Consider the following 11,508-nt stretch of genomic DNA (forward strand, 5'->3'; position numbering starts at 1 on the left):
GTAGAGCATAGACATGATTGGATTATGTTTATTGCAATACGGTTATTCATTTAAGGAGAATAATGGTTACTCTGTTTATTTGAATAATACCTTCAATGGTCTTGCACCTAAAATGAATGGTTTATTGAATCTCGATCGTAGTGATACACATGTTCATGCCAAAAGATATAAGATAGTAATGATAGTACCACATACTTGTGGCACTGCCATTTGAGTCATGTTGCAAACGCATGAAGAAGCTCCATGTTGATGGATCTTTGGACTCACCCGTTTTTGAAAAGATTGAGACATGCGAACCATGTCTATTGGTAGATATGCATGAAACTCCATACAGATGGATCGTTTGGACTCACTTGATTTTGAATCACTTGAGACATGCAAATCATACCACATGGGCAAGATGACTGAAAGACCTCATTTTCAGTAAGATGGAACAAGAAAGCAACTTGTTGGAAGTAATACATTTTGATGTGTGCAGTCCAATGAGTGTTGAGGCATGCAGTGGATATCGTTATGTTCTTACTTCACAGATGATTTGAGTAGATGCTGAGTATATTTACTTGATGAAACACAAGTCTGAATTGTTGAAAGGTTTAAGTAATTTCAGAGTGAAGTTAAAGATCGTCGTGACAAGAGGATAAAATGTCTATGATATGATCATAGAGATGAATATCTGAGTTACGAGTTTGGCACACAATTAAGACATTGTGGAAATTGTTTCACAACTAATACCGCCTGGAACACCATAGTGTGATGGTGTGTCCGAACATCATAACTGCACCCTATTGGATATGGTGCATACCATGATGTCTCTTATCGAATTACCACTATCGTTTATGGGTTAGGCATTAGAGAAAACCGCATTCACTTTAAATAGGGCACCACGCAATTCCGTTGAGACGACACCGTATGAACTATGGTTTAGAAAAAACCTAAGATGTCGTTTCTTAAAAGTTTGGGGCTGCGACGCTTATGTGAAAAAGTTTCAGGCTGATAAGCTCGAACCCAAAGCTGATAAATGCATCTTCATAGAATACCCAAAACAGTTGGGTATACCTCCTATTTCAGATCCGGAAGCAAAAGTGATTGTTTCTAGAAATGGGTCCTTTCTCGAGGAAAAGTTTCTCTCGAAAGAATTGAGTGGGAGGATGATGGAGACTTGATGAGGTTATTGAACCGTCACTTCAACTAGTGTGTAGCAGGGCACAGGAAGTTGTTCCTGTGGCAGCTACACCAATTGAAGTGGAAGCTTATAATAGTGATCATGAAACTTCGGATCAAGTCACTACCAAACCTCATAGGTCGACAAGGATGCGTACTACTTCAGAGTGGTACGGTAATCCTGTCTTGGAAGTCATGTTGCTAGACAACAATGAACCTACGAGCTATGAAGAAGCGATGGTGGGGCTGGATTCCGACGAATGGCTCGAGGCCATAAAATCCGAGAGAGGATCCATGTACAAAAACAAAGTATAGACTTTGGAAGAACCACTTGATGGTCGTAAGGCTGTTGGGTGCAGATGGATTTTAAAAGGAAGACGGACAATGATGGTAAGTGTCACCATTAAGAAAGCTCGACTTGTCGTTAAGATGTTTCCCGACAAGTTGAAGGAGTTGACTACGAAGAGACTTTCTCACTCGTAGCGATGCAAGAGTCTGTTGGAATTATGTTAGCAGTTACTGCATTATTTATGAAATCTTGCAGATAGGATGTCAAAACATTGTTTCCTCGACGATTTTCTTGAGGAAAGGTTGTATGTGATACAACCAGAAGGTTTTGTCAATCCTGAAGGATGCTAACAAGTATGCAAAGCTCCAGCAATCCTTCTAAGGACTGGAGTAAGCATCTCGGAGTTGGAATGTATGCTTTGATGAGATGATCAAATATTTTGGGTTTATACAAAGTTTATGAGAAATTTGTATTTCCAAAGAAGTGAGTGGGAGCACTATAGAATTTTTGATGAGTATATGTTGTTAACATATTGTTGATCAGAAATGATGTAGAATTTCTTGAAAGCATACAGGGTTATTTGAAAAGTGTTTTTCAATAGAAAACCTGGATTAAGCTACTTGAACATTGAGCATCAAGATCTATAAGGATAGATCAAGAACGCTTAATAGTACTTTCAAATGAATGCATACCGTGACAAGATTTTGAAGGAGTTCAAAATAGATCAGCAAAGAAGGAGTTCTTGGCTGTGTTACAAGGTGTGAGTATTGAGTGAGACTCAAGACCTGACCACGGCAGAAGAGAGAGAGAAAGGACGAAGGTCGTCCCCTATGCTTTAGATGTAGACTCTACAGTATGCTATGTTGTGTACCGCACCTGAAGTGTGCCTTGCCATGAGTCAGTCAAGGGGTACAAGAGTGATCTAGGAATGCATCACATGACAGCGGTCGAACTTATCCTTAGTAACTAGTGGACTAAGGAATTTTCTCGATTATGGAGGTGGTAAAAGAGTTCGTCGTAAAGGGTTACGTCGATGCTAACTTTGACACTAATCCGAATGACTCTAAGAGTTAAACCGAATTCGTATAGTAGAGAAGTTATTTGGAATAGCTTCAAGTAGCGCGCAGTAACTGCATCTACAAGATGACATAGAGATTTGTAAAGCACACATGGATCTGAAAGGTTCAGACCCATTGACTAATAAACCTCTCTCACAAGCGAGATATGAACAAACCCCATGGGTATTGGATTCATTACAATCACATTGTGATGTGAACTAGATTATTGACTCTAGTGCAAGTGGGAGACTGTTAGAAATATGCCCTAGAGGCAATAATAAAATGGTTATTATTGTATTTCCTTGTTCATGATAATTGTCTATTGTTCATGCTATAATTGTATTAACTGGAAACAGTAATACATGTGTGAATGCATAGACCACAACATGTCCCTAGTAAGCCTCTAGTTGACTAGCTCATTGATCAATAGATGGTTACGGTTTCCTGACCATGGACATTGGATGTCGTTGATAATGGGATCACATCATTAGGAGAATGATGTGATGGACAAGACCCAATCCTAAGCATAGCACAAGATCATGTAGTTCGTTTGCTAAAGCTTTTCTAATGTCAAGTATCATTTCCTTAGACCATGAGATTGTGCAACTCCCGGATACCGTAGGAATGCTTTGGGTGTGCCAAACGTCACAACGTAACTGGGTGGCTATAAAGGCACACTATGGGTATCTCCAAAACTGTCTGTTGGGTCGGCACGAATCGAGACTGGGATTTGTCACTCCGTGTGATGGAGAGGTATCTCTGGGCCCACTCGGCAGGACATCATCATAATGAGCTCAATGTGACCAAAGAGTTGATCACGAGATGATGTGTTACGGAATGAGTAAAAGTAACTTGCCGGTAACGAGATTGAACGAGGTATTGGGATACCGACGATCGAATCTCGGGCAAGTAACGTACTGATTGACAAAGGGAATTGTACACAGGATTAATTGAATCCCCGACATCGTGGTTCATCCAATGAGATCATCGTGGAACATGTGGGAGCCAACATGGGTATCCAGATCCCGCTGTTGGTTATTGGCCAGAGAGCTGTCTCGGTCATGTCTGCATGATTCCCGAACCCGTAGGGTCTACACACTTAAGGTTCGGTGACGCTAGAGTTGTTATGGGAATTAGTGTGCAGTTACCGAATGTTGTTCGGAGTCCCGGATGAGATCCTGGATGTCATGAGGAGTTCCGGAATGGTCCGGAGGTAAACATTTATATATTTGGAACTCCTATTTTGGCCACCGGAAAATGTTCGGGATTTTTCGGTATTGTACCGGGAAGGTTCTAGAAGGTTCCGGAGTGGGGCCCACCTGCATGGGGGGACCCACATGAATGTGGGTGGTGGGGGCAACGCCCCACACCCCTGGTCAAGGCGCACTAAGATCCCCCCTTAGAAGGAATAAGATCATATCCCGAAGGGATAAGATCAAGATCCCTAAAAAGGGGGATAACAATCGGTGGGGAAGGGAAATGATGGGATTTCTTTCCCCCACCTTTGCCAACGCCCCAATGGACTTGGAGGGCAAGAAACCAGCCCCCTCCACCCCTATATATAGTGGGGAAGCGCATGGGAGCCGCACCCCTTCCCCTGGCGCAGCCCTCTCCCTCCCCGACACCTCCTCCTCCGTAGTGCTTGGTGAAGCCCTGCCGGAGAATTGCAAGCTCCACCACCACACCGTCGTGCTGCCGGAGCTCTCCCTCAACTTCTTCTCTCCCCTTGCTGGATCAAGAAGGAGGAGACGTCCCGGGGCTGTACGTGTGTTGAACGCGGAGGCGCCGTTATTCGGCGCTTAGATCGGAATCAACCGCGATCTGAATCGCTATGAGTACGACTCCTTCATCCGCGTTCTTGTGACGCTTCCGCATCGCGATCTTCAAGCGTATGAAGATGCAATCCTTCTCTCTCGTTGCTAGAATCTCCTAGATTGATCTTGGTGACACGTAGGAAAATTTTCAATTTCTGCAACGATCCCCAACAGTGTTCACTTGTGGGTTGGGGGAGGGGATAGGGTTCCTCTCCCCTATGTGCAGCTGCACGGCGTAGGCGCCTCGGACATGGATTACGATTTTTTGAGCTCTAATCTCGCATATGCTCCAGTTGTTTATCAACTCTGCGTCTGTTTCTTTGGTGCCCTCGTCCTTAAACAGCTTCATTTCTTCGTGTATGGACCATTGAGCTGCGGTGAGGTTCTTTTCTTGGTGATCTTGCACAGTGGGTTGGTCACGCTGAGTATCTCCCAAGGAGCCACAGCATCTCTACCATTCTTTGCTCTAGGGTGAGCTGCTTCAATTTGCGACGGTCCGGCGCCCTTCGATCCAGGGTGAGGGTTAAGGGTCCCCTTCGGAATTGAAGGAGGGTTTGATCATGGTGGTCTCCTTTCGGAGTATATGAGGGCATGTTCATCTTCGCTGGGTGTGATTCCCTCTTGAAGCTCGCTTGTTGTCATGCTTTGGTGGATCATTCGCGTCGAAGGGCTCCATCAACATTTAGCTAGTCCTCATGTAGATCCCTTGTGTTGTCTGTTGTGGTGCCTGTAAACTGTTTTTGTAGCACCTTGTATCTGCCGTTTTCAGTTTCTTTGTTTCTCTTTTCCGTTGTATGTGGTTGATGTAATTCCTGGCCGGTTGATGGCTTCGTTAATTCAAAGCCGGACTCTTCTTAAGCCTTCGTTCCAAAAAAAAGATATTAAGGTGCGAAATATGCACTTCTCAATTAGTTGAAGGACTAAAAATATAATGTTTATTTCTCTCTTCTTCTTCTTTTTTGTAATAATATAAAGTCCTGCTAGAACTAAGAACTACCAATAATTATTTGTGAGAAAAATAGGCAAACTACCATTGGGGAAGGATTCCTTTTGCACAGCCACATAATAATTAAGTTGTACTCGCTCCATTTCCTTTTACTTCGCATACAAGATTTAGTCAAAGTCAAACTATACAAAGTTTGACCAAATTTATAAAAAAAATATAAACATCTACAATATTAAAACTATATAGTATGAAAATACGTCTCATGGTGCATCGATAATATTGATTTCATATTGTGGATGTTTATATTTTTTAATATAAAGTTAGTCAAACTCTATAAAGCTTGACTTTGATCAAACCTTATATGCGGACTAAAAAGAAACAGAGTGAGTATTAGAACCATTCCTCGTCTTCCTACGTTAATTGACAAGTCCATTTCATTGATCATGCTTTGCATATCATGGTATACTGCTGGTTTGCACCTAGCTAGCTAGCACGTTCATTTATGCATGCATAGTTACATACATACATACGTGCGTGCAGGCTTTATTATTATCGGGCATGCTATGTATCCAGCGAGGAGCTCAATTAGTTGAGCACCCTGCAGTTGATCCTGACGTTGCCGTCGGGGTTGAGGTTGAGGTCCAGCTGCCCCATCCTCCCCATCCCCTGCACGAACGTCTCGAAGAAGGCGTCCGGGCTGTCGGCGAACTGGTTCACATACTTGGCCGTCTCCTGCGACCCGGTGAGCAGCGTCTGGTCGGACGTGAGCAGCCCCCTCCTGGTCTGCAGGCCCTTGAAGTACTCCACGTCGAAGGCGTTGCTGGTGGCGTCGAGCTTGGCCGTGCCGCCGTCGCCGCCGGCCTTGCAGGTCTTGGCCAGGGACGCCGCCATCCCGGCCTCCAGCGTGGGGTCCACCCCGTTGCCGGCCTTGCCGAAGCCGCTGAGCCGGTTCTTGAAGTTGGCGCAGTGGGCCTGGCCCAGCGTGTGGCCGCCGGAGAGCGCGACGAGCTCCGGCACCGTGAAGCCGTGGTCGCCGACGAACACCTTGATGAGCTCGGACGCCTTGAGCGTGGCGGCGGGCAGCGCGGAGGTGTCGTCGGCGCGGGAGAGGGAGCCGTCCTTGCGGCCCGTGGGCACGTCGTAGTAGGGCCCTCCGGCCATGTAAACGGAGTCCCGCGCGGCGAGGGCGAGCACGTCGGCGCAGGAGACGGTCGCCGGGCACTGCGCCTCGAGGGCGGCCTTGACGGCGTCGATGACCTGGAAGCCGCGGAGGGACTTGTTGGTGAGCGCGTCCTTCTCGGCGGTGCCGTGGGCCTTGGTGGAGTCGAGGAGCACCGAGGCGTCGCAGCCGCGGACGAAGCAGTCGTGGAAGTGGAGCCGGAGCAGGGACGCCGCCAGGGTGGGGTCCTTGGCAATCGCGGCGCTGACCACGTCGCGCACGATCTCGGCGGCGTACGGGCACGTCATGGAGTAGTACTCCATGCTCAGACCCTCACCACCGGGAGGGCCCATGCCGCCACCTCCTCCGCCTCCCCCTTGTCCATAGTCACCGTACCCACCGTCGTATCCGTACCCACCGCCACCACCACCGTATCCTCCTCCTCCTCCTCCATACCCACCACCACCACCACCACCATATCCTCCTCCTCCATACCCTCCTCCACCACCACCATATCCTCCGCCTCCTCCTCTTCCTTGTGCGGCTACGCTGCCGGACGCCGCCAGGAGCAGCATCAGCACGGACGCTAGGGCAGCACTAGTTGGAGGCTTGATGTTCATCGTGGCCTTGCCCATTGAGGTTTGGTTGCTATGTATAGTTTCTAGTCTTGATCGCTACCAGGGTCTAGGGTGCATGGCATGAAGAGGAGTGAGATGCCAGTGGGTATTTATAGGCCCGTGGTCGACGACAGAGGGAAGCCGGCTACGGAAGCTTTAGCTAAGATGAATCCATGGATCTACCTGTTTGCATGAGCTAGTGCGTGCGTACGTGGGACGGCATATGGATATGGGGTATATTCACATATATACAGTCTTGCTAAGTCTGAGAATTTTTTTTCTCCTTTACATGTAATGTCACTTGACTGATACTTGGTTAAATCCCAGCCCACTGATATCTAGTCACACCCATTCGCACATGTGCGCGCACCAGAGCAGAACAAGGGACGCTGCAATATTATACGAGTATATAGTCAACTGAGGATGGATGGTTATCATCAAGTGGTAGCTAGCAAGGGCTTACCATGTCATCCAGTCCATCCATCTCAAGCTAGTGGGCAACTAGTACATAATAGCAGTGAAGTGACAGTTCACTCATCTCCCAACAATAAGATACTAGTAGATAGCTAGCTAGGTCTAGGTGCATGCTTCTTCTAGGCACACGCACGCACGCCACGCGGGTGTTAAAACATAAATAAAAATGCTACTGCTCTATTAACAAGTTGCTAGTGCTAATCGAGCTATGAGTGAGTGGAGCATGATATATCCTCCTCCTCCTCCTCCTCCTCCTCCTCCTCAAGGCATGCATGCATGCATGGATAGTGTGCATCGTCAACATCCAAGCTACCGATCGACGTTGTCAAATGAATGCGCAACACATGCATCCATCCATCCATCCAACTTAGCGACGACCCTTCCGGCAGGCCATGTTGTCAATAAATAAATTTAACGGTGAGTGAGTGCATGCACGTAGATGAGCAGATAGATGGATAGATAGTGCACGCACGCACGCATGCACGGTGGATCAGTAAGTGCAAGTGGAATCATCTGCGCGCGCGCATGACCCGGTGCAATAATACTAGAGGTACCTCTTCGTCAATCACAAATGGCACATTCATTTTGGCCAGCAGCCATCGGGCCAAGGCCAACGAGTGCCATAGGTCGTGCGCATCATGTTGGAAAAAATCACTCGTTTTCCAACCTCTTCGATCATCACATAGTTGCCTCCTCCACTCACCTTGGTCATTCCTCTAAACCCCCTTCTCTGGTGTCACCGATTCAACCCCTACCCGTCGACCCATCTCCGACTCATTCCTGGCTTGCCCTCATCAACAACAAAAGTTGCACGGATACCATCATCAATTGCAGATAAGAGCGAGGTTCCTAACTTGATACCATCATCATGGCTCGGCACATCGTGCTCTCTGTCGTGCGCCGACGCTAGCTTGGATGATGCCCATGTGGAAAAGCGCCGATCCCTCTGAAGATCAAGATCTTTGTTTGTCAGCACATACGCGATCGCCTTCCCTCGACAACGGAGGTGGTTAAGCGGCATAGCCCGGGTGGTTAAACATTGGAAAATGAGCAGGACATCAGCTGGTGCCAATTTGAGAACAAGATTATTTTTTTTTGAAGCCCATGTGTATGTCGAGGGAGGAGGTGCCAATTTGAGGGCAGGCAGTCCACTGATGACAGGAAGGATGCAAGAAACGGCAATGAAGGAGCTGAAATAGCGGGCGGGTCGCCAGCGTGCGTGCATGCAATGCAAGCCAGGCATGCAGGTCTAATTGAGGCATGTTGCTGCGGCGTGAAAGAGACAAGCAATTAGCTAGCCTAGCAGCTAGGTCCCATCCATCCATCCATCCATCCATCCATCCAAGAAAGAAACATAGACACAGGGCCGGCCGGCAAGGAAGGAAAGGAAGGCAGGGATGGCATCGTTCGGTGAGGCCCCGGCGGGCAACGCGGCGAGCGGCGAGAAGATCTTCAAGACCAAGTGCGCGCAGTGCCACACGGTGGAGCGCGGCGGCGCCCACAAGCAGGGCCCCAACCTCAGCGGCCTCTTCGGCCGCCAGTCCGGCACCACCGCCGGCTACGCCTACTCCACCGCCAACAAGAGCAGGGCCGTCGTCTGGGAGGAAAACACCCTCTACGACTACCTCCTCAACCCTAAGAAGGTTCTCTTCTTCTTCTTCTTCTTCTTCTTCTTCTTCTTCTTCTTCTTCTTCTTCTTCCTCGATCATTTCTTACAATTGCTAACAAAATCGATGGATGGATGGATGCATGGCAGTACATCCCTGGCACCAAGATGGTGTTCCCGGGCCTCAAGAAGCCTCAGGAGCGCGCCGACCTCATCGCATACCTCAAGAAATCCACCGCTTAATAATTACCAGCTTCGTTCTTCTTCCATCATCTCAAGTACCGCAAGCAAACAAGTTTGCAGACAATAAGTTTGCAGACACATGCATGTATATAGCTAGCTAGCTGTCTGCTGCATACACTATATATGTTTATGTACGATATATTGATTGCTTCATCCATGTGTACGTACGTGTCCATGTAATTAAAATGGTGATCCATTTTATCTACAAAACCGTGCATTTCTTGTCTTTTTTCCCTCACATTTATCAGGATTGGGTTTAAATGTCCCTTTAATATGTAATGCATTACAAATTAAATACAGTAAATAATAATACGATTTCCATTACAACAAGAAGGTTCAAATTTAGTATGTACTCCCTCCGTCTAGGTGCAAAGATATATATAGATAATCACTTTAATTACGAGGTTGCCGGAGCAGAATAAGGCGTGGGTCACTAACTAGCTTGAAACTAATGTGAAGTTGAGATAATTTGGTGGGCTTCTTCGATGATGCTCCTCGCCCCATGGTCTGTGCTGCTGGAGGCTTGTGCCGGAGTTGCTGGACGCCCCGTTTCATGACTCGTCAGTCAAGCAACGCATCAACCAAGATACACCACATAAATAGGCTAGCAGGACACTTCGGTTCAGGAGGCGCCAGTCGAGCAGGACGTCCTTGGTCACGCGGCCGGCGGTGACGAGGAGGAGGTTCATCGTCGATGCCGAGAGCTTTGTATGGGTGGAGAGGGCTACGTAGAGAAGAGGAGAGGGCTTTGTGTAGGCATTGCTAGGATTGCTCAAACTTGATCTCCAGGGTGCAAACCTAAGGCCAGGGGCTAATTGGTTATATATGGCGATGTTTTTATGTTGTTACCTTGTTGTAGGCATTATATTGCTAGGATTGCTCGGACTTGATCTTCAGGGTGAAAGACAATAATCTGACCTTCGGCGGTTGGACTTGGCAACGGCGGCGCTTGAGTGCCGCTTCCTTCTTAAAGGCGGTGTTGTTGGAGAACCTTTTTCGTTGTTCTCATGATGTTAAGAGTGATTGATGTGGGTATGGTTGCTGTTTTAACTTTTTTATCATTGTTTTCATCGCTTGTAAGAGCATCTCCAACAGCCGCGTGATTGCGCGGCCCGCTAAATTATTTTTTCAGCACCGAGATAGCCTTTTTAGCGCGCAGGAGGGCGCTTGCTCCAGCGGGCACTGCAAATCTAGCGCGCGCGAGCAGCCAGCGTTTGGCAAATATGAACACATATCAACTTGACAATATGATGATTCTTTCAAACATAAACAAGTGTGCAAAATAATGACTTGGAGCAACATAGCATAGTTCAATTGCATGGCGTAGTTCATAGTTCAAAATCACCCAATCAAGTTCATGACAAATAAAATTTCACACAAACAAATGCCACATCATCTTCCTCCTCTTCCGAAGACGATTCATCCTCCCCTTCTACATTTTCAAGCGCCTCATCGTCATCGGGAGCTCGGACGGTAGCTTGAAGACGGAGGCCTGTGGCTTCACGGCGGGCGGCGGTGCGACGCCACCCTGCGAGGTCGTCCGTGGCGCCATGAAAAGGCCGCGCGCGAGACCGCTGCTTGGAGTAGGAGGGGCGCTGGCGGCTAAGACGAAGCTCAACCCCGCGCTAGGGTTTGCGGCGGCGGCGGAGGGGTCGCGGGGGGTGTCGGCGCGGCCTTCCATCGGTGGAATTTCGCCTCCGGCGGGGCGGCCAGAGAGGGCAGGGCGGAAGTTGGTCTAGCACTAGGCAACATAGGAGCAGAGACGGCTCTCATGGATTAGGATATTGCACAAACAGGTGAACCAGTTGACGGGCGTTCCATGTGCTACTCTTGTCGATTTGTTCTTGACCTCTATGCTGCTGTATTTTTTGAATTAGTTGGTGGTTTATATTAGCAAGTAGTATCATTATGTCACTTGTTGCGTTTGTATAAGCCTCTTAATATCTATGATGTCACTGTTTCTCCTTTTAAGATTGATCCATTCTTTGAATGTGTTGCATAGCTCTGTGTTATTGTTCCAATCAACAACTTTTTTATTTATGTACTTTAGGTCTAATGCAATAATACTCCACAGGGCCTGCCCTGAGGGGGGGGGGGGGGCGCCCCGAGACGAGGGCCCCCCCACCCGGGAGCCCCTATAC

At 47.8% G+C, this 11,508-nt stretch overlaps 2 protein-coding genes across 2 annotated transcripts; one reads left to right on the forward strand and one right to left on the reverse strand.

Moving 5' to 3' along the window:
• Positions 1-5,656: 5,656 nt before the first annotated feature.
• Positions 5,657-7,134, reverse strand: LOC125534623 (peroxidase 47-like). Its single transcript, XM_048697798.1, has one exon. It carries the CDS (start codon positions 7,060-7,062, stop codon positions 5,854-5,856), a length of 1,209 nt encoding a protein of 402 aa, XP_048553755.1. The 5' UTR covers positions 7,063-7,134; the 3' UTR covers positions 5,657-5,853.
• Positions 7,135-8,644: 1,510 nt separating this feature from the next.
• On the forward strand, positions 8,645-9,568 carry LOC125534624 (cytochrome c-like). The gene is made up of 2 exons (XM_048697799.1): positions 8,645-9,161; positions 9,275-9,568. The coding sequence occupies exons 1-2, from the start codon at positions 8,916-8,918 to the stop codon at positions 9,365-9,367; spliced, it is 339 nt and encodes a 112-aa protein (XP_048553756.1). The 5' UTR covers positions 8,645-8,915; the 3' UTR covers positions 9,368-9,568.
• Positions 9,569-11,508: the final 1,940 nt, after the last annotated feature.

Source organism: Triticum urartu, chromosome 2 (genome assembly GCF_003073215.2).
Source record: "Triticum urartu cultivar G1812 chromosome 2, Tu2.1, whole genome shotgun sequence".
NCBI classification, from domain to species: domain Eukaryota; kingdom Viridiplantae; phylum Streptophyta; class Magnoliopsida; order Poales; family Poaceae; genus Triticum; species Triticum urartu.